Source organism: Anabrus simplex, chromosome 2 (assembly GCF_040414725.1).
Source record: "Anabrus simplex isolate iqAnaSimp1 chromosome 2, ASM4041472v1, whole genome shotgun sequence".
NCBI lineage: Eukaryota > Metazoa > Arthropoda > Insecta > Orthoptera > Tettigoniidae > Anabrus > Anabrus simplex.
In genome coordinates, this window is record NC_090266.1 from 15,149,163 (window position 1) to 15,173,189 (window position 24,027).

Consider the following 24,027-nt stretch of genomic DNA (forward strand, 5'->3'; position numbering starts at 1 on the left):
GTGTGAGGAGTGAGCTACAGGCACCCAGTGTGAGGAGTGAGCTACAGGCACCCAGTGTGAGGAGTGAGCTACAGGCACCCAGTGTGAGGAGTGAGCTACAGGCACCCAGTGTGAGGGGTGAGCTACAGGCACCCAGTGTGAGGTGTGAGCTACAGGCACCCAGTGTGAGGTGTGAGCTACAGGCACCCAGTGTGAGGAGTGAGCTACAGGCACCCAGTGTGAGGAGTGAGCTACAGGCACCCAGTGTGAGGAGTGAGCTAGTCCTGGTACTTCAGCTAACATTAACAGGAGAGTGTGCTACAGGCACCCAGTGTGAGGTGTGAGCTACAGGCACCCAGTGTGAGGAGTGAGCTAGTCCTGGTACTTCAGCTAACATTAACAGGAGAGTGTGCTACAGGCACCCAGTGTGAGGGGTGAGCTACAGGCACCCAGTGTGAGGAGTGAGCTACAGGCACCCAGTGTGAGGAGTGAGCTAGTCCTGGTACTTCAGCTAACATTAACAGGAGAGTGTGCTACAGGCACCCAGTGTGAGGAGTGAGCTACAGGCACCCAGTGTGAGGTGTGAGCTACAGGCACCCAGTGTGAGGTGTGAGCTACAGGCACCCAGTGTGAGGTGTGAGCTACAGGCACCCAGTGTGAGGAGTGAGCTAGTCCTGGTACTTCAGCTAACATTAACAGGAGAGTGTGCTACAGGCACCCAGTGTGAGGAGTGAGCTACAGGCACCCAGTGTGAGGTGTGAGCTACAGGCACCCAGTGTGAGGTGTGAGCTACAGGCACCCAGTGTGAGGTGTGAGCTACAGGCACCCAGTGTGAGGTGTGAGCTACAGGCACCCAGTGTGAGGAGTGAGCTACAGGCACCCAGTGTGAGGTGTGAGCTAGTCCTGGTACTTCAGCTAACATTAACAGGAGAGTGTGCTACAGGCACCCAGTGTGAGGGGTGAGCTACAGGCACCCAGTGTGAGGAGTGAGCTAGTCCTGGTACTTCAGCTAACATTAACAGGAGAGTGTGCTACAGGCACCCAGTGTGAGGGGTGAGCTACAGGCACCCAGTGTGAGGAGTGAGCTAGTCCTGGTACTTCAGCTAACATTAACAGGAGAGTGTGCTACAGGCACCCAGTGTGAGGGGTGAGCTACAGGCACCCAGTGTGAGGAGTGAGCTAGTCCTGGTACTTCAGCTAACATTAACAGGAGAGTGAGCTACAGGCACCCAGTGTGAGGAGTGAGCTACAGGCACCCAGTGGAGTGGTGAGCTACAGGCACCCAGTGTGAGGAGTGAGCTACAGGCACCCAGTGGAGTGGTGAGCCAGTCCTGGTACTTCAGTTAAATTTAGCAGGAGAGTGTGATATCGCCATATATAGTGAGGGGTGAGCTAGTACTTCTATTTCAGCTAACTTAACACGAGAGGCTGCTACGGGCAACCAGTGCTAGGGGAGAGCCAATCCTGGTATTTCAGCTAACTTTAGCAGGAGAGGGTGCTACGGCCACCCAGTGTGATGGGTGAGCTAGCCTTGGAACTTTAATAACTTTAGCAGGAGATGGTGCTACGGCCAGCCAGTGTGAGAGTTGAGCTTGTACGGGTACTTCAGTTAACTTTAGCAGGAGACGGTGCTATGACTACTCAGCTTGAGGGATGAGCTAGACCTGGTACACCAGCTAACTTTAGAAGGTTAGGGTGCTATGGCCAACTAGTGTGAGGGGTGAGCTAGTCATGTTACTTCAGCTAACTTTAGCAGGAGAGGGTGCTATGGTCACCCAGTGTGAGGGATAAGCTAGTGCTGGTACTTCATCCAACATAGCAGGAGAGGGTGCTACGGCCACCCAGTGTGAGGGGTAAGCTAGTCCTGGTACTTCAGCTAACTTCAGCAGGAGAGGGTGCTACGGCCACCCAGTGGAGTGGTGAGCCAGTCCTGCACTTCAGCTAAATTTGGCAGGAGAGGGTGCTATGGCCCCCCAGTGTGAGGGGTAAGCTAGTCCTGGTACTTCATCTAACATAGCAGGAGAGGGTGCTACGGCCACCCAGTGTGAGGGGTAAGCTAGTCCTGGTACTTCATCTAACATAGCAGGAGAGGGTGCTACGGCCAGCCAGTGTGAGAGGTGAGCTTGTACGGGTACTTCAGTTAACTTTAGCAGGAGACGGTGCTATGGCCACTCTGCTTGAGGGGTGAGCTAGACCTGGTACACCAGCTAACTTTAGAAGGTTAGGGTGCTATGGCCAACTAGTGTGAGGGGTGAGCTAGTGCTGGTACTTCAGCTAACATTAGCAGGAGAGGGTGCTACAGCCACCAGTGTGACGGGTGAGCTAGTCTTGCTACTACATCTAACTTAGCAGGAGAGGGTGCAATGGACACCCTGGGTGAGGGATGAGCTACTCCTGGTACTTCAGCCAACTAAAGCCCGGGAGGATGCTACGGCCACCCAGTGTGAGGGAGGAGCTGGTCCTGGCACTTCAGCTAAATTTAGCAGGAGAGTGTGCAACGGCCAACCAGTGTGAGTGGTGAGCTAGTCATGTTACTTCAGGTAACTTTAGCGGTTGAGGGTGCTATGGCCACCCAGTCTAAGGGGTGAGTTTGTCCTGGTACTTCAGCTAAATTTAGAAGTGAGGGTGCTATGGCCAAGCATTGTGAGTGGTGAGCTATTCCAGGTACTTCAGCTAACTTTAGCAGGAGTCGGTGCTATGGCCACCCAGTGTAAGGACAAGAGAGCGACGTGTACTAGACCTAGTCCTGGTACATTTTCGAACTTTAGCAGGAGAGGATTCTACGGCCACCCAGTGTGAGGGGTGAGCAATACCTAACATTAGCAGGAGATGGTGCAATGTCCACCCAGTGTGAGGAGTGAGCTAATCCAGGTACTTCAGCTAACTGTAGCAGGAGAGTGTGCTATGGCCACTCAGTGTTAGGGGTGAACTTGTCCTGGTACTTCAGCTAAATTTAGATGTATAGGGTGTGAGGCCACCCAGTGTGAGGGGTGAGGTAGTCTTGGTTCTTCAGCTAACTTTAGCAGGAGAGGATGTTACGGCCACTGATGTGAGGGGTGAGCTAGTCCTGGTACTTCAGCTATATTTAGCCGGAGAGGGCGCAAACGCCACCCAGTGTGAGGGGTGAGCTAGTTCTGTTACTTCTGCTATCTTTAGCAGGAGACAGTGCTATGGCCACAGAGAGTGGCGGGTAACCTAGTCTTGGTATTCGGCTAACTTTATCAGGAGAGGGTGCTACGGCCACTCATTGTGAGGGGTGAGCTTGTCCTGGCACCTCAGATAATTCTGAAGTGTAGGGTGGTATGGCCACCCAGTGTGAGCTATGAACTAGTCCTGGTAATTCAGCCAACTTTAGCAGGAAAGTGTGCTAAGGCCGCCCAATGTGAGGGGTGAGCTAGTACTGGTACTTCAGCTAACCTTAACCGTAGAGGGTGTTATGGCCACTCGGTGTGAGTCGTGAGATAGTCCTTGTACTTCAGCTAACTTTACCAGGAGAGGGTACTACGGCCACTTAGTGTGAGGGGTGAGATACTCCTGTATTTCAGCTAACTTTAGTGAGGGGAGGGTGCTATGGCCACCCAGTAATAGGAATCAGCTTGTCCTGGAACTTCAGCTAACTTTACCAGGGTTGGCTGGTACGGCCACCCAGTATGAGAGGTGAGCTAGTTGTGTTACTTCAGGTAATGTGAGCAGGATAGGGTGCCACCCAGTGTGAGGGGTGAGCTCGTCCTAGTACTTCAGCTTATTTTAGCACGACAGGGTGCTATGTCGACCCAGTATGAGGGGTGAGCTTGTCCTGTTACTTCAGGTAAATTTAGCAGGAGTAGGTGCTACGGCCAGCCAGTGTGAGGGTTGAGCTAGTGCTGGTACTTCAACTACCTTTAGCAGAAGAGTGTGCTATGGCCACCCAATGTGAGGGGTGAGCTATTCCTAGTACTTCATCTAAATTTAGCAGAGGGTTTGCTACGGTCAGCCAGTGTGTGGGCTGAGCTAGTTCTGTTACTTCAGCTAATTTGTGCAGGATAGTGTGCTACGGCCACCCAGTGTGAGGAGTGAGCTAGTTCTGTTACTTCAGCTAATTTGTGCAGGATAGTGTGCTACGGCCACCCAGTGTGAGGAGTGAGCTAGTTCTGTTACTTCAGCTAATTTGTGCAGGATAGTGTGCTACGGCCACCCAGTGTGAGGAGTGGGCTAGTTCTGTTACTTCAGCTAATTTGAGTAGGATAGGGTGCCATGGCCATCCAGTGTGAGGGGTGAGCGTGTTCTGATACTTCAGGTTATTTGAGCAGGATAGTGTGACACCCTGTGTGAAGGTTGAGCTAATCCTGGTTCTTCAGCTAAATTTAGTAGGGGAGGGTGCTACGGCTACCCAGTGTGAGGGATGAGGTAGTTTTATTACTTCAGCTAATTTGAGCTGAATAGTGTGCCACCCAGGGTGAGGGGTGAGCTCGTCCTTGTACTTCAGCTAATTTTAGCACGAGAGGGCCTATGGCCACCCAGTGTGAAGGGAGGAGAGCGACATGTACTAGAGCTAGCCGTGGTACTTAGGCTATAGAGGGAGAAGGTGCTACGGCCAGCCAGTGTGAGGGCTGAGCATGTCCTGGTGCTTCACCTAACTTTAGCAGGAGAGGGTGCTAAGGCCATTCAGCGTGAGGGCTGAGCTAGCCCTGTACTTCAGCTAACTTTAGAAGGATAATTTGCTATGTCCACCCAGTGTGAGGGGTGAGCTAGTCCTGGAACTCCACCCAACTTCAGCAGGAGAGGGTGCTATGGGCACCCGGCGTGAGGTGTGAGATAGTCCTGGTACTTCAGCTAACTTTAGCAGGTGTGGGTGCTACGGCCACACAGTGGAGGGGTGAGCCAGTCCTGTCACTTCAGCTAAATTTAGCAGGTGTGTGTGCTATGGCCCCCTAGTGTGACGGGTGAGCTAGTCTTGCTACTACATCTAACTTATCAGGAGACGGTGCTATGGCCAGACAGTGTGAGGGGTGAGCTAGTCCTGGTAATTCAGCTAACTTTAGCAGGTGAAGTTGCTACGGCTTCCCAATGTTAGGGGTGAGTTCGTCCTGCTACTACAGCTAGCTTTAGCAGGAGACTGTGCAATGGCCGCCCTGTGTGAGGGATGAGCTATTCCTGGTACTTCAGCCAACTTAAGCCGGGGAGAGTGCTACGGCCACCCAGAGCGTGGTGAGGTAAACCTTATAGTCAAGCCAAATTTAGTAGGTGTGGGTGGCACGGCCACCCAGTGTAATGGAGGAGCTGGTCCTCTTATTTTAGCTCAATTTAACAGGAGAGTTTGCTATGGCCACCCAGTATGAGGAGTGAGCTAGTCCTGGCACTTCAGCTAAATTTAGCAGGAGAATGTGCTACGGCCACCCAGTGTGAGGGTGAGCTAATCATGTTACTTCAGCTAACATTAGCAGTTGAGGGCTCTATGGCCACCCAGTGTAAGGGATGAGCTTGTCCTGGTACTTCAGCTAACTTTAGCTGGTGAGGGTGCTATGGGCAAGCATTGTGAGGGGTGAACTAGTCCTGGTACATTTCCGAACTTTAGCAGGAGTGGATGCTGTGGCCACCCTGTGTGGGGGTGAACTAGTCCTGGTACTGCAACTAACTTTAGCTGCAGAGGGTGCTACGGCCACCCAGTGGTTGTGCTGAGATTGTCCTGGTATTTCATATAACTTTAGCAGGAGAGGGTGCTACGGCCAACCGGTGTGAGGGGTGAGCTAGTCTTTGTACTTCAACTGACTATAGAAGGAGAAGGTACTACGGCCACCCATTGTGAGGGGTGAGCTAGTCCTGATACATCAGCTAACTTTAGCAGGAGAGTGTAATGTGGCCACCCATTGTGAAGGGTGAACTAGTCCTGGTACTTCAGGTAACTTAAGCAGGAATGGGTGCCAGGGCCACCCAGTGTAAGTGGTAAGCTACACCTGGTTCTTCAGCTAAATTTAGAAGGGTAGGATATTATGGCCACCCAGTGTGTGGGGTGATCTTGTCTTGGTACTTAAGCTAACTTAAGCAGGAGAGGGTGCAACGGGCACCCAGTGTGATGGGATCTAGTCCTACTACTTCAGCTAAGTTTAGCAGGAGAGTGTGCAACGTCCACCCAGTGGAGGGATGAGCTAGTCCTACTACTTCAGCTAAGTTTAGCAGGAGAGTGTTCCCGGCCACTGAATGTGAGGGGTGAGCTGGTCCTGGTACTTCAGCTAACTTCTGCAGGAGAGGATGCTATGGCCGCCCAATGCGAGGGGTGAGCTAGTCCTGGTACTTCAGCTAAGTGTAGCATAAAAGGGTGCTACTTCCACACAGTGTGAGCGGAGAACTAGTCCTGGTATTTCAGCTAACATTAGCAGGGCAGGCTACTACGGCCACCCCGTGTGAGGGGTGTGCTTCTCCTGGTATTTCAGCTAACTTTAGCATGATAGGGTAGTACGGGGCCCAGTGTGAGGGGAGAGCTGCTATTGGTACTTCATCCTGCTTAGCAGGAGAGGATGCTACGGGCACCCAGTTTGAGGTTTGATCTAGTCTTGATACTTACACTAACATTAGCAGGAGAGAGTGCTACGTCCACCCAGTGGAGGGGTGAGATTGTCCTAGTACTTCAGCTAACTTTAGAGGAGAGAGTGCTATGTCCACCCAGTGGAGGGGTGAGCTTGTCCTAGTACTTCAGCTAACTTTAGAGGAGAGAGTGCTACAGCCACCCAGTGGAGGGGTGAGCTTGTCCTAGTACTTCAGCTAACTTTAGAGGAGAGGGTGCTACGGCCACCCAGCGTGAGTAGTGAAATTGTCCTGGTACTTCAGGTAAGTTTAGCTGGAGAACGTGCCATGTCCACCCATGTGAGGCGTGAGCTTGTCCTGGTAGTTCAGCTAACTTCAGCAGGACAAGGTTCTACGGCCACCCAGTGTGAGGGGTGATCTGGTCCTGGTACTTCAGCTAAATTTAGCAGGAGAGTGTTCCCCGGCCACTGAATGTGAGGGATGAGCTAGTCCTGGTACTTCAGCTAATTTTAGTAGAAAGGGATGCTACGGACACCCATTGTGAGGGGTGAACACTTCCTGGTACTTCAGCTCACTTTAGCAGGAGAGGGTGCTATGGCCACCCAGTGTGTGGGGTTGGCTAGTCCTGGTACTTCAGCTAAATTTAGCAGGGGTGGCTGGTACCGCCACCCAGTGTGAAAGGTGAGCTAGTCCTAGTACTTCAGCTAACTTAAGCAGCTGAAGGTGCTACAGCCACTGAGTGTGATGGGGTCAGCTAATCCTGGTACTTCAGCTAACTTTACCAGGGGTGGCTGGTACCGCCACCCAGTGTGAGGGGTGAGCTAGTTGTGTTACTTTAGGTAATGTGAGCAAGATAGGGTGCCACCCAGTATGAGTGGTGAGCTTGTCCAGTTACTTCAGCTAACTTTAACAGGAGTGGGTGCTACGGCCATCCAGTGTGAGTGTTGAGCTAGTGCTGGTACTTCAGCTAACTTTAGCAGGAGAGGGTGCTATCTCCACCCAGTGTGAGGGGTGAGCTAGTCCTGTTACTACATCTAAATTTAGCAGAGGGTGTGCTACGGTCACCCAGTGTGTGGAGTGAGCTAGTTCTGTTACTTCAGCTAATTTGAGCTGGATAGGGTGCTACGGCCACCCAGTGTGAGGTGTGAGCTAGTTGTGGCACTTCAGCTATATTTAGCAGGAGAGGGTGCTATGGCCACCCAGTATGAGGGTTGAGCTTGTCCTGTTACTTCATATTACTTTTGCAGGTATGGGTGTTACGGCTATCCAGTGGGAGGTGTGAGCTAGTCCTGGCACTTCAGCTATCTTCAGCAGGAGAGGGTGCTATGGCCACCCAGTATGAGGGTTGAGCTTGTCCTGTTACTTCATATTACTTTTGCAGGTATGGGTGTTACGGCTATACAATGGGAGGGGTGAGCTAGTCCTGGCACTTCAGCTATATTTAGCAGGAGAGGGTGCTATGGCCACCCAGTATGAGGGTTGAACTTGTCCTGTTACTTCAGCTAACGTTAGCAGGAATTGGTGCTACGGTCACCCAGTGTGAGGGGTGAGCTAGTCCTGGTACTATAGCTAAATTGAAAACACGCACAGCTTAGCGATTTGTGTGCGATTACCTGAGTGAGTGAGGAAGTGTGTGTTTACTGCTGTTGGCATTGGACAAACCAGAACCACTGTGTTGGAAGAGAAATTAGTCCTACTGTCCTGATGTTCCGTTTTGTGTTCTTTGTATATATTTCACTAGCCGTCGTTTGCCTGCTAGGAGCTAGCGAGACACGCCGTTTATGGACTTGTGTGTATAGCTCGTAACGTAAAGCTGAATTACATACTATACAATGAAAATAGAATTTTTGCATCATCTTTCGTAAAAACCAGTCTCTGCCTTAGTAGGAAACATAAAAATTTAGGAAGACAATTTTTCGCATCTTCCATATGTTACAGATAGAACATACACTTCAACAGCAACATCCAGTTTCCAGAAATTCCACTGAACCCTTTTCCTGACATGCCGACACAAACAAACAAACATAGAACTGAACCAACTTTTCATATTTGCAGTCGTAGACTCGAAGTGGTGGAAAGATTATAAATAAAGGGAACAGATCTCTGCACATGGTTATGAGGGTATTTACGGGTTGTAGTAAGGATGTAAAGAAGAGTGCATATAAGTCTCTGGTAAGACCCCAACTAGAGTATGGTTCCAGTGTATGGGACCCTCACCAGGATTACTTGATTCGAGAACTGTAAAAAATCCAAAGGAAAGCAGCTCGATTTGTTCTGGGTGATTTCCGACAAAAGAGTAGCGTTACAAAAATGTTGCAATGTTTGGGTTGGGAAAAATTGAGAGAAAGAAGAAGAGCCTCTCGAGTAAGTGGCATGTTCCGAGCTGTCAGCGGAGAGATGGCGTGGAATGACATTAGTAGACGAATAGGTTTGAATGGCGTTTATAAAAGTAGGAAAGATCACATTATGAAGATAAAATTGCAATTTAAGAGGACAAATTGGGGCAAATATTCGTTTATAGGAAGGGGATGTAGGGTTTGGAATTACTTGCCAAGGGAGACGTTCATTGAATTCCCAATTTCTTTGCATTCATGTATGAGAATGCTAGTAAAACAAAAGATAGGGAATCTGCAACCTGGGCGACTGCCCTAAGTAGAGATCAGTAGTGATTGATTGATTGATTGATTGATTGATTGATTGATTGATTGATTGATTGATTGATTGATTGATTGATTGATTGATTGATTGATTGATTGATTGATTGATTGATTGATTGATTGATTGATTGATTGATTGATTGATTGATTGATTGATTGATTGATTGATTGATTGATTGATTGATTGATTGATTGATTGATTGATTGATTGATTGATTGATTGATTGATTGATTGATTGATTGATTGATTGATTGAACGAACCTATCTGTGTTTTAATATCGTAGTCTGTCACTTACAGTATTAATTGTTTACCTACTGGCCGAGTTGGCCCTGCGGTTACGGGCGCTCAGTTGTGAGCTTATATTAGGGAGATAATGGCTTCGAACCCTCCTGGCGGCTGCCCTAAATGTGGTTTTCCGTGGTTTAACATTTTCACACCAGGCCACGCACCGTGTTGTTGCGACGTAAAGCCAATGTAGTCCTTTTTTAAACGATTTCAGAGAATTTGGAAATGTATCGAGCATTTCCCTTCCTCCTCCTCATCTCTTGTAGTCGCTCACAATCCTGGAACTCACGTTTTTCTCCATATCATTTATACATATAAGGAAACATAAATGACCCATAGTACTGCCTTGAGGGAGCCCTCTCCCCCTTAATCATTACAGGATCGGATAAGACTTCACCTACTCTAATTCTCTGAGTTATATTTTCTAGAACGGTAGCCACCCACTGAACCACTCTTTTGTCTAGCCCTCATTTACATCAGTAATCTCCTATGATTTACCCTACAAAAGTCTTGGACTGGTCAGTAGCGATTGACTTCCTATATCTTGCTGGAATCCTACGGGTTGAGCCTCACTGAAATACTCTTTGCAAAACCCGAACCATGTTTTATTAAACCAGTTAGTGTCTAATGTACTCGCAAACTGACTGGCCTCTAATTACGAGATTACCGTAGCAACTGGGGACTGTTCGAGTCTACATAGAATACAATTTCCTATAAAATAAACTGAAAACCATTCGTGTAGTTTTTTGTTCTAACTCTGCCTACAGAAACCAGAATAACGTGAGCGAGGTAGAGCTTTCTGGTTTTGGTTGTCCATTAATCGTTATGCAAACTACAGGAATCACGACCAACAAATGGCAAATAAGTTGATATGGGAAGGACAGCTGATTCAGAAAGTGATGGAACCAACCGGAGGGAAAAATATTCTGGATGTCGTGCTGATAAAACCACGTGAGCTCTATAGAGAAACCGAAGTAATAGATGGTATCAGTGATCATGAAGCTCTTTTGTGGTAGTTAAATATAAATGTGATAGAAAGGAAGGTCTTAAAATTAGGACTATTACGCTGGCGAGATGTAGTGTTTACAGTGCGCTATGTCTTCTGGTATGGGCTAGAGCAATTTGTTACTTTCATTGACCTGTCTCAGCTCATCCTTGGCTTTGACAATGTGAAAGTGACCGAGGTATGAGCGATGCTAGTAATACCATTCCTTATGCGGCCAGTCCCTGTTATGAATGGTGTGAAAATATCGCCCATAGGGTCGGCTGATGCATGCATTTCAGTGGGCTTGGCAGACTGATATGCAATAGCAACTTCTGGCTCGGTGAGGAAAGCAACGGGGAAACTAATTCACTCCTCATTTCCCTAGTATGCCTCTTCAGTGACGCCTAGGCTGTCTGTGATAGCCTTTGGTGGAACTGTGGAGGACCAGACCAGCCTTCGGGCTGAATACCCAACATACACGCAGTACCATATGGCTGATAAAGCAGGCATGAGGGAGTTTAAAAAAAGTAATTATGATCGGTGGAAAACGGTAAATAAAAATGTAAACAGACTCTGGGATGGGTTTATAGCAATTGTTGAGGAATGTGAAAATAGGTTTGTACCTTTAAACGTGGTAAGGAATAGTAAAGACACACCTTATAATATTAGAGAAATAAAGAGACTAAGAAGGAGGAGCAAATTGGAAAAAATAGAAATAGCTGTAGAAGTAAGGAGAAATTGAAGGAACTTACTAGGAAACTGAACCTAGCAAAGAAGTCAGGTAAGGAGAACATGATGGCAAACATAATTGGCAGTCATACAAATTTTATTGAAAAATGGAAGCTTATGTATATGTACTTTAAGATAGAAACAGGCTCCAAGAAGGACATTCCAGGAATCATTAATGAACAAGGGGAGTGTGTATGTGAGGATTTTCAAAAGGCAGAAGTATTCAGTCAGCAGTATGTAGAGATTGTTCGTTACAAGGATAATGTCCACATAGAGGAGGTGACTAATACTAAAGTAGTATTAAAATTTAAATATGATTACAATGACATTTACAATAAGATACAAAAGTTGAAAACTAGAAAAGCGGCTGGATTTGATAAGATTTCTGGGGATATATTAAGACATGGGTTGGGATATAGTAGCATATCTGAAAAACTTATTTGATTATTGTTTGCATGAAGGAGGTTTACCAAATGAATGGAGAGTTGCTATAGTAGCCCCTGTGTATAAAGGAAAGGGTGTTATACATAAAGCTGAAAATTACAGGCCAGTAAGTTTGACGTGCATTGTATGTAAGCTTTGGGAAGGCATTCTTTCTGATTATATTAGACATGTTTACCAAGTTAATAACTGGTTCGATAGAAGGCCGTTCGGTTTTAGGAAAGTTTTTTCCACTGAAGCTCAACTTGTAGGATTCCAGCAAGAAATAGTAGATATCTTGGATTCAGGAGGTCAAATGAACTGCATCGCAATTGACCAGTAAGGCATCTGATAGGGTGTATCATGGGAGACTACTGGCAAAAATGAGTGCAATTGGACTAGACAAAAGTAACTGAATGGGTTCCTATGTTTCTAGAAAACAGATGTCAGAGAGTTAGAGTAGGCGCAGCTTTATCTGACCCTGTAATAATTAAGAGGGGAATTCCTAAGGGGTGAAAGTTCCTTATGGGGTTCACTGTAAGTATCCAGGAAAGATCTTCATTGGGGTAATCACATAAATGAGATTGTAAATAAAGGTTACAGATCTCTGCACATGGTTATGAGGGTGTTCAGGGGTTGTAGTCAAGATGTAAAGGAGAGGGCATAAGCAACGGATAGGGAATCTGTCAGCTGGGCGACTGTCCTAAATGCAGATCAGTATTGATTTACAGCATGCTTTGCCACTCCGAGGGAAAGTTTGTTTATGTGGAAGGCGAAAGAAAATGTTGAGCAGGCTAAGGTGAAATGTGTGTCTGGAATTCTTAATAGATAAAGTGTTGTTTCGTGATGTAGAGGATAACTAGAGACGGACAGGTTCACTAGCATTGTGGGTGTTTGAAGCAGATAATAATAATAATAATAATAATAATAATAATAATAATAATAATAATAATAATAATAATAATAATAATAATAATAATTATAATGAAATGTGATTATTATCATCATTTTATACCGGTTGGTCCACCAGCCCCTTGCGATCAAGTTTTATGCATTGCTTCACATTTTTAGGCCACGGCTGCTTCCTTCCCTCTTCCTAATCTATCACTTCCAATCTTCCCATCCCCCCGCAAGGCCCCTGTTCAGCATAGCAGGTGAGGTCGTCTGTGCGAGGTACTGGTCATCCTCCCCAGTTGTACCCCGACCCAGAGTCTGAAGCTCCAGGACACTGCCCTTGAGGCGGTAGAGGTGGAATCTCTCGCTGAGTCCGAGGGAAAAACCGACCCTGGATGGTAAACAGATAAAGAAGAAGAAGAAACTTGACATTTACTACAATTCTGAAGGACATCGGTCCCTCTCTCTAAATCGAGATGTGTGTTCACAGCAGGAATCGTGAGCGCCACTATTAATTCATTGTGGGTGCCTCAAATGAACACGTACTTTAAAACAGGTGGTGGAGAACAGGCTGGAAAGTGGGCCATGTAACGCAATGGTGATGGTGAACAGTGCTCGATCTACGAAGTTCGAGTCCCACATAAGAATTTTTTAACAGCCAGTCCAGCGATGTGGTAAGGTTGCATACTTGAGAGCTTCCAAGGGCTGATTTAACCCTGCAAAAGACCATGTGTATCGTTGTTAGGTTGGAGATGACGTAAAAGAAATTGTAATGGGCGATAACACTGGCCTGAGAAAACTAAATGTAGTGACGTAGAATTTGCTAGATGGCGAGTCAATGGCGTAACGAACGTGAATACGTCGCACCGACACAGTGAGGCTACGTGAGAAGATACAGGCTGGTGTGAAAATGGGAAACCACGGAAAACCATCTTCAGGCCTGCCGACAGTGGGGTTCGAACCGACTATCTCCCGGATGCAAGGAATACAGTTTAAAACAGTGAATAACTTAATATCAATGTAATGACACCAGGTAGAATTAATATTATATATTGTCAAATTATATGTAGGATTATTATTTGACTGCCTGCGTGGTTTAATGACGAAGTTGCTGATCTGCCAACCACGCACCATTTGACTATTCGTACTTAACTTTAATTAGTTTGACTTTTCAGTAATTACAGAAGTATACCCTGCAGCCGATATAACATCACAGACTGTTCTGCGCACTACACTGCAAGAAAATAGAATTTTGTAACTCAAATATGATATTATGGAATCAATTTTCATTGCTGTAATTATTTTAATTAAAAAGTGATACGAGGGCTGGAACGGGGTCCGCTCAGCCTCGAGAGGTCAACTGAGCAGAGGCGGGTTCGATTCCCACATCAGCCATCCTGGAAGTGGTTTTCCGTAGTTTCCCACTTCTCCTCCAGGCGAATGTTGGGATGGTACCTAACTTAAGGCCACGGCCGCTTCCTTGTCTATCCCTTCCATCCTCCCGCAAGGCCCCTGTTCAGCATAGTAGGGCGAGGTACTTGCCATTCTCCCCAGTTGTATCCCTCACCTAGAGTCTGAAGCTCAAGGACACTGCTCTTGAGGATGGGATCCCTCGATGAGTCCGAGGGAAAAACCGACCCTGGAGGGTAAACAGATAAAGAAGAAGAAGAAGTAATTATTGTTCGTGAAGCAGGTGTGGCGTGTCACAGTGGCATTAGGCTACTGACGGCCGAGGTTTGAGTCCAGTTTGCAAGCCCCTGTTTGTAACTAGCTGTGTGGCAGCTACTTCTCTTATTTCATGACAGAGTCCATTATTCTCCTAAGTAACCTATCCTCCTCCATTCGGCTCACATGACCCCACCACCGAAGCTGGTTTGGGCGTACCGCTTCATCCATAGAGTTTTTTCCCCTATCTTAGCCTTTATTTCCTCATTCCGAGTACCCTCCTACCATTGTCCTCACCTGTTTGTACCAGCTACTTTCAGGTCGTGAAGCAAAGACTCACTGCAGTTGTATTCCGGCCTGCCATTACAGTACTCCTACCTAACTGCCACTTTATGCCTTTCAATAGAATATCCATGTAAACTAGGAATAACAAACTTGTTGTCTAGAACCTATAAGCGCCTTAATCCAAGAACTCATTCTACCATCAATTTTCGCTGCAGCCCAATTGTAAAAAAAAATGCCTTTGATTGGTTTGAATAATGTACCCGTAATCTCCCAATAGCACGAACATCTTTTCCCTCGGTACTCTGCCAAATGCCTTCCCTAGATATAAGAAACAAACATAACCGTCCATTCCCCTCGCAGTATTTGTCAATTACTTGGCGCATACTGAAAATCTGATCCTGGCCGTCCCTCTGTGGTCTGAAGGTAATATCGCATGCTATATGAAGCCATTTCATCCCTAACTTCCCAATGTCTTACTTGATGTTTTATGACAACTTTCCGCATGCGCTCGGTTGTTCGCGACGTCGCCAGAGGAAATTCTTTGATCCGTTGAGATTTTCAAAATATTCTTAACTCTTGACCAATGATTCCCTAGGATCTACTTATGAGTTGGCAGGATTTTCCCTAAACACTGTTCATTTCCCTTTTCCCGTCCTTTCTAAGATTCTAGATTACTGTCCGGAGAAGTTTGCTTGCCTTTCTAGGTTCTTACTTGTGTTTCTTTCATCTGCGTCAGTCCTGTTCTCATACGCCTTCTGTTTACGTTTTCCCCATCTTTACACACAGTTGTTCCCTGCTGCATGCACTGATCATGTCCGCATCCCGTATTCGCTGCAATCAGATTTGCCTCATCTTTACATAGCTTTTTCTTAAATATTTTCGACAAAGTTGGAAATTTATCGAACATTTTCCTTTATAATTTATTCCAATCCCTCACTCCTCCTCCTATAAATGGATATTTGCCCCAATTTGTCCTCTTGAATTCCAACTTTATCTTCATACTGTGATCTTTCGCCAGTTTGTATCCAAGGAGTCCCTCGCCTGTCAAATGTGAGTGGGATTCCGTTACTTCCATAGGTTCGAGGCTTGCTTAAAATGTTCTCAGTGCGTTTCGTAAAAATTCTGTGTAGCAGGATGGTAACCCGCTTACACATAGTCCGGTGAATATCTCACCTCTAACGGGTTAGGGACCACCGGTGGAGTGTACAGTGCTAGTCCTTTAACACAAGCAGGGCCATGACTCAGTTTAAGTCTGAGATCCTCACTGGTATCCCGGCTCTCAGGCCACAAACTAGGACTTGACCGCAGTCATTCACAGCACGAACCACAATTATGATCATCAGGAAAGCTACCAGCCTCAACTATCTGAACAAAGTATTGATTATTATTATTATTATTATTATTATTATTATTATTATTATTATTATTATTATTATTATTACAAAATATTTTACTCAGGAAGTATCATATACACAAAAGAACTTCACTTTCAAAATGATTGAGGAATCTAAATAGAGACATGTGGTGGCCGTGAGAGTAAGCCAAGCCACCTGAGTAGCTCACAAACTATAGAAATTGTGCCAGTTTAACTGATGAGCAATTGTGTCCACGCCTCCCATATCTCCAGATAAGAGGGATGAGTGTGCGTTTACCACGCAAACAAATAATTCTTGGAGAAGGCTCAACACAAATATCGTACACGAAATACGTGCTGTAAACGCACCAGCTCGATAGGTCAGGCCCATGTGAAGATCGGAGATCGAACACCGCGCAGTTACACGACCAATAAAAAATGAAACGCCGTATGGCTTTTAGTGCCGGGAGTGCCCAAGGACAAGCTCGGCTCGCCAGGTGCAGGTCTTTTGATTTGACTCCCATGGGCGACCTGGACGTCGTGATGAGGATGCAATGATGATGAAGAGGACACATACACCCAGCCCCCGTGCCAGAGGAATTAACCCTGCCGGGAATCGAACCCGGGACCCCTTTGCACGCCATGGAGCCGAACACATGACCACTAAAGATCCGACATAAGAACACTTTTCCTGTGAGAAACTCGATTCCATTTTCAAGTCACAAAACCATAGAAATGGAAAGTAACGTCACAGTTGGCTGCAGCTCTAGCGAGAGCTCCACCATATGAAACCCCGGTTACAATTACAGCTTCAGTAGCATCGTCACGTAGGAACAGTTGAGTGTCACGCTACTGGATTCACTAAGAACATGAGATGCATTGAGCTCACCTGTTTGCGGGCCGCCGTGCGCTGCCGCGTTCGGTACAATGACCGACGCCCCGGCGCCGGCGCCCCCGTGGACGATGTTCGGCAGCATCACCTGCTGTGGATTCTGGTGGTCGTTCATCGGGTCAAAGGTCACGTGGAGATCACGTCCGCCACATCCAAGCGATCGACCGAAGACACGAGTACTTGTGATAAGGCTCAGCGTGAGCGCTGGTTTACTGCGTCTTGAGATGCGCGCGCAGTGTTGCTTATCAGCCGGCCGCGGCCTTTCACCACGTCTAGAACCGAACTCAGGTGTGTCAGTATCATTATTGTTAACAGAATTCAAAAGAAACTTGCATTAGACAACAACAACATTGATAGAAGTTTAACTATGGTTCTCGAGTATCTATTCACAATGTTATCAACAGAGATGTTGTGACGCTCTGAAAATAATGCTCATTTTCCATCACAACGATAACAATATTCTTCACTGGCTATGGTTACTTGTGTACACCTCTGCACTCTCACCGTCGTAGTTACAATAATAATCGCTGGAACTCAGAGTGAGAGTGGAAATTCACTTCCCTTAGATTTTGCTGTTTACAATTTGCTTTACCTCGCACAGATTTCATGGCGACGTTGGGACAGGAAAGGGCTAGGAGTGGGAAGGAAATTACCATGGCCTTGATTAAGGTACAGCCCCAGCATTTGTCTGGTGTGAAAATGGGAAACCACGGAATACCATCTTTAGGGCTGCCGGCAGTTCGAACCCACTAAATCCCGAAAGTCCGGCTCCATGGCTAAATGGTTAGCGCGCTGTTTGGTCACAGGGATCCCGGGATCGATTCCCGGCAGGGTCGGAAATTTTAACCATAATTGGTTAATTTCACTGTACGGGGCTGGGTGTATGTGTCGTCTTCATCATCACGACAGGCAGGTTGCCTACGGGAGTCAAATGAAGAGACCTGCATCTGACGAGCCGTACTTGTCCTCGGACACTCCCGGCATTTCATATCCCTAATGCAAGCCCATAAATATGATTAAGGGGTAGTTAGTGATGGCTCGTTTTCACACAGAGCAGGAATACTCTGCTGACATCCAATGAGCAGTTGGTGCCCCTAGGCAGAGAATGAACCACTAAGTAACTTACATCTGCATGTACCTGAATAATAATAATAATAATAATAATAATAAATAATAATAATAATAATAATAATAATAATAATAATAATAATAATAATAATAATAATTGTATCGGGAGGTACACCTCAACCCCGTGCTATCTAACATACAAAACTTGAAACACCTAGTGCAAGAAATTGGGACGTTGATCAATAGACGCCACTACTAAAGTGATAGAGTAATGTGTTATTTTACGGTTTCCTAAACTGACTGGATATTTTTCTGGGGAACCACTGGTTGCAACATCTATTTCAAGAAGTGTGGATGTCTCTATTAAAGAACTGATGTCAGGCACTCTGATGCAAAGTGCAATAACTATACATTTAAAGAAACTTTGTATTTATTTAGGTTTTCTAAACTGAATCTATTATTCCTTGTCTTGATATTTCAAAGGATGCAAGACTTCTAGCTCTTCCCGCCGACTTGAGATTTCAACCAACAGGAAGATTCATATATGTATTTTTCCGCCAATAATAGGCTCCTTGTAACTTGTCGGCTGTCCAAGAAAAATGAGAGCGTGTGTCCCGATTTAGTCCAGAGCCTTCTCGAACCTTCCGCTCGGGTATAAAAGCTGACGCCTTTTCGAGCTGAGTTGTCTTATTGATCGTCGTGTAACTAAGTGTTTGTGTGTTAAGACAGGAGGCGGGGACCTCATTCTTCGGCAGGAAGAACACCAGCCCAGGTAATGGCCACCATAATTATATCTCAGTAGTCATCACCGCAAGCTGATTCGAGGGGAAGGTTCCTATCTTAAACTATGTAACAGTCAATTTATTAAAATGTAAACTGTCTTGCCTCTCATGTAAAAGTTCAAGTAAGTCAAAGTACTTAACTCAAAGCCGGGGATAGAATGTGCCCTCTCGAATTCCCCTTCAATTAATCTTGAGGTGACTAAGATATTGTAACTGCTTTCCACTTGTAAATCGTAAATTAACTTGTCCATCTAGTCTTGCGGTCTCCTACATTCTTACTACAACCCCTAAAAACCCTCATAACTATGTGCAGAGATCTGTACCCTTTATATACAATCATATTTATGTGATTACCCCAATGAAGATCTTTCCTTATATTAACACCTAGACACCCAAAAGAAACTTTCACCCCATCAATGCAGTAATTAAAACTGAGAGGACTTTTCCTATTTGTGGAACTCACAACCTGACTTTTAACCCCTCTTATCAACATACCATTGCCTGCTGTCCTTCTCACAACATTTTCGAGGTCACGTTGCAGTTGCTCACAATCTTGTAACTTATTTATCACTCTATAAAGAATAATATCATCCGCAAAAGGCCTTACCTCCGATTCCACTCCTTTAATCATATCATTTATATATATAAGAAAATATAAAGGTCCAATAATACTGCCTCGAGGAATTCCCCTCTTAATTATTACAGGGTCAGATAAAGCTTCACCTACTCTAATTTTCTGAGATCTATTTCCTAGAAATATAGCAATCCATTCAGTCACTCTTTTGTCTAGTCCAATTACACACATTTTTGCCAGTAGTCTCCCATGATCCACCCTATCAAATGCTTTAGACGGGTCAACCGCGATACAGTCCATTTGACCTCCAGAATCCAAGATATCTGCTATATCTTGCTGGAATCCTACAAGTTGAGCTTCAGTGGAATAACCTTTCCTAAAACCGAATTGCCTTCTATCGAACCAGTTATTAATTTCACAAACATGTCTAATATAATCAGAAAGAATGCCTTCTCAAAGCTTACATACAATGCACGTCAAACTTGCTGGCCTGTAATTTTCAGCTTTATGTCTATCACCCTTTCCTTTATACACAGGGGCTACTATAGCAACTCTCCATTCATCTGGTATAGCTCCTCCGACCAAACAATAATCAAATAAGTACTTCAGATATGGTACTATATCCCAACACATTTTCTTTAGTATATCCCCAGAAATCTGATAATTTACAGCTGCTTTTATAGTTTTCAACTTTTGTAACTTATTGTAAATGTCATTGTTACCACATGTAAATTTTATTACTTCTTTGGCCTTAGTCTCCTCCTCTATCTCGACATTATCCTTGTAACCAACGATCTTTACATACTGCTGACTGAATACTTCTGCCTTTTGAAGATCCTCACATACGCACTCCCATTGTTCATTAATTATTATTGGAATGTCCTCCTTGGATCATGTTTCTGCCTTAAAATACCTATACATACCCTTCCATTTTTCACTAAAATTTGTATGACTGCCAATTATGCTTGCCATCATGTTATCCTCAACTGCCTTCTTTGCTAAATTCAATTTTCTAGTAAGTTCCTTCAATTTCTCCTTACTTCCACAGCCATTTCTAACTCTATTTCTTTCCAGTCTGCACCTCCTTCTTAGTCTCTTTATTTCTCTATTATAATAAGGTGGGTCTTTACCATTCCTTACCACCCTTAAATGTACAAACCTGTTTTCGCATTTCTCAACAATTTCTTTAAACCCATCCCAGAGTCTGTTTACATTTTTATTTACCGTTTCCCACCGATTATAGTCACTTCTTAGAAACTGCCTCATGCCTGCTTTATCAGCCATATAGTACTGCCTAATAGTCCTACCTTTAAGACCTTCCTTTCTAACACATTTATTTTTAACTACCACAAAAACAGCTTCATGATCACTAATACCACCTATTACTTCAGTTTCCCTATAGAGCTCATCTGGTTTTATCAGCACCACATCCAGGATATCTTTCCCTCTGGCTGGTTCCATCACTTTCTGAATCAGCTGTCCTTCCCATATTAACTTATTTGTCATTTGTTGGTCATGCTTCCTGTCGTTCGCATTTCCTTCCCAATTGACATCTGGCAAATTCAGATCTCCCGCTACAATCACATTTCTTTCCATGTCGTTTCCCACATAGCTGACTATCCTATCAAATAATTCCGAATCCGCGTCAGTGCTACCCTTTCCCGATCTGTACACTCCAAATATATCAAGTTGCCTATTATCTTTAGAAATGAGCCTTACGCCTAGAATTAACAGCAGTTTTTATCCTGTTAGGAGTTGTAGGATAAAAAATAGAGCACGACTAAGTAGTATTGTAGTGTTGTAGTCGTATATTAATTACCTTATTGTTGTGTGATCTTTGAGTAGGTACTATCCCAGACAATATATCCCTACGTTTATTTTTGCAAATAAGTTATTTTATTTTAAATTTCATTTTTCCCCCGTAAAGAATGGCTAAGTAGCAAGAGTGTACGAACTGTGGGTGTGGCGGGGCATTGAGGGGTATGAGGGAGGAGTTGGAAAGTTTGAGGGAGATAATTAGAATTCTCACAGAAGAGAGGAAGGAAGATAGGACTCCCTCAAACAATGTACAGGTTACAGTAGGTGTACAAGAGGGAGGGGAAGGAAAGGGGGGAGTTGTAGAGGACAGGTGGTCTAATGTTCTAAGGGGAAGGAGATTGCAGGCTAAGGGCTCTATTCAGGATCAGAATTCAGGACAGATGTCTGTGCAAAATCGGTACGAGTCACTCCAGGTAGAACAACAGAGGAAAGATGAGGGACAGGGAACTGTTGGTGAGATGTGTGGAAGTAGGAGGAAGGGAAAAGGTATGAAAGGAAAATGTAGAGTAGAGGATAGGAAAAGACAGGTGGAACAGGGTCATGGGAAGGAGAAAAGGGAGGAGGAAGTAGCTTCTGCAGCTATCAGGAAAGATAGGGCTGACCAGAAGGGGAGGGGATCAAATGAAATGGGTAGGGTTGAGGCTCTGGTCATGGGAGATTCCATCGTTAGACACGTGGGGAACATGTGTGGAGGAAAGGGAACCAGGGTGGAATGTTATCCAGGAATTAGGTTGAGGCAGATGTTGAGGAAAGTAGAAGAGAGGGAGGAGGGGAAGGAGAAGGTGGTAGTGTTTCACGTCGGTACCAAACATAAGGCAAGCTGATATAAGTACCAGCATAGTTGGAGATGTGTGAGATCTGGTAAATGCAGCATGGGTGAATTTTAAGAAAGCGGAGATTGTTATTAGTGGAATACTGTGTAGGAGGGATACTGACTGGAGGGTAATTGGGGATTTAAATGAGACTATGGAGTGGGTATGTGGGAAACTGGGAGTGAAATTTCTAGATCCTAATGGGTGGGTAGGAGATAGGGATCTGCGCTTGGATGGCCTTCATTTAAACCGCAGTGGTACGTATAAGTTAGGAAATTTGTTTGGAAGGGTAATAGGAAGGTACATTCAGGGAAACGGGATGGCCTAGGGAGCGGTGATAAGGGAGCAGGGAACTGAAAATCAAGTAGGGATGTCATAAAATTGTTAGTGTTGAACTGTAGAAGTATCGTAAAGAAAGGAATAGAATTAAGTAATTTAATAGATATATATTTACCAGATATTGTAATAGGAGTTGAATCATGGCTGAGAAATGATATAATGGATGCAGACATTTTCTCACGGCACTGGAGTGTGTATCGTAGAGATAGGATAGGAATGGTGGGAGGGGGAGTGTTCATTCTGGTGAAAGAAGAATTTGTAAGCTACGAAAAGTTAAAGATGAGACACATGAAATCCTAGGTGTAAGGCTCATTTCTGAAGATAATAGGCAACTTGATATATTTGGAGTGTACAGATCGGAAAGGGTAGCACTGACGCGGATTCGGAATTATTTGATAGGATAGTCGGCTATGTGGGAAACGACATGGAAAGAAATGTGATTGTAGCGGGAGATCTGAATTTGCCAGATGTCAATTGGGAAGGAAATGCGAACGACAGGAAGCATGAAAACAAATGACAAATAAGTTAATATGGGAAGGACAGCTGATTCAGAAAGTGATGGAACCAACCAGAGGGAAAAATATCCTGGATGTGGTGCTGATAAAACTAGATGAGCTCCATAGGGAAACTGAAGTAATAGATGGTATTAGTGATCATGAAGCTGTTTTTGTGGTAGTTAAAAATAAATGTGATAGAAAGGAAGGTCTTAAAAGTAGGACTATTAGACAGAACCATATGGCTGATAAAGCAGGCATGAGGCAGTTTCTAAAAAGTAACTATGATCGGTGGAAAACGGTAAATAAAAATGTAAACAGACTCTGGGATGGGTTTAAAGAAATTGTTGAGGAATGCGAAAATAGGTTTGTACCTTTAAGGGTAGAAAGGAATGGTAAAGACCCACCTTATTATAATAGAGAAATAAAGAGACTAAGTAGGAGGTGCACACTGGAAAGAAATAGAGTTAGAAATGGCTGTGGAAGTAAGGAGAAATTGAAGGAACTTACTAGAAAATTGAATCTAGCAAAGAAGGCAGCTAAGGATAACATGATGGCAAGCATAATTGACAGTCACACAAATTTTAGTGAAAAATGGAAGGGTATGTATAGGTATTTTAAGGCGGAAACAGGTTCCAAGAAGGACATTCCAGGAATAATTAATGAACAAGGGGAGTGTGCATGTGAGGATCTTCAAAAGGCAGAGGTATTCAGTCAGCAGTATGTAAAGATTGTTGGTTACAAGGTTAATGTCGAGATAGAGGAGGAGACTAAGGCCAAAGAAGTAATAAAATTTACATATGGTAACAATGACATTTACAATAAGATACAAAAGTTGAAAACTAGAAAAGCGGCCGGAATTGATAAGATTTCTGGGGATATACTAAAGATAATGGGTTGGGATATAGTACCATATCTGAAGTACTTATTTGATTATTGTCTGGTCGAAGGAGCTATACCAGATTAATGGAGAGTTGCTATAGTAGCCCCTGTGTATAAAGGAAAGGGGGATAGACATAAAGCTGAAAATTACAGGCCAGTAAGTTTGACATGCATTGTATGTAAGCTTTGGGAAGGCATTCTTTCTGATTATATTAGACATGTTTGTGAAATTAATAACTGGTTCGATAAAAGGCAATTCGGTTTTAGGAAAGGTTATTCCACTGAAGCTCAACTTGTAGGATTCCAGCAAGATATAGCAGATATCTTGGATTCGGGAGGTCAAATGGACTGTATCGCGATTGACCTGTCTAAAGCATTTGATAGGGTGGATCATGGGAGACTACTGCAAAAATGAGTGCAATTGGACTAGACAAAAGAGTGACTGAATGGGTTGCTATATTTCTAGAAAATAGATCTCGGAGAATTAGAGTAGGTGAAGCTTTATATGACCTTGTAATAATTAAGAGGGGAATTCCTCAAGGCAGTATTATCGGACCTTTATGTTTTCTTATATATATAAATGATATGAGTAAAGGAGTGGAATCGGAGG

General features: G+C 44.7%; 1 protein-coding gene across 4 annotated transcripts in view; it reads right to left on the reverse strand.

Annotated features, from left to right (window-relative positions):
* The window catches only part of Hnf4 (Hepatocyte nuclear factor 4), an 832,843-nt gene extending 816,032 nt beyond the window's left edge, over positions 1 to 16,811 (reverse strand). For all 4 annotated transcript variants that reach the window (XM_067140295.2, XM_067140296.2, XM_067140294.2 and 1 more), the window contains exon 1: positions 16,646 to 16,811. In XM_067140295.2, the coding sequence (XP_066996396.1) occupies positions 16,646 to 16,763 (118 nt within the window). In that variant the 5' untranslated portion in view covers positions 16,764 to 16,811. The remainder of the gene's footprint in view (positions 1 to 16,645) is intronic.
* Between the last annotated feature and the right edge of the window lie 7,216 nt (positions 16,812 to 24,027).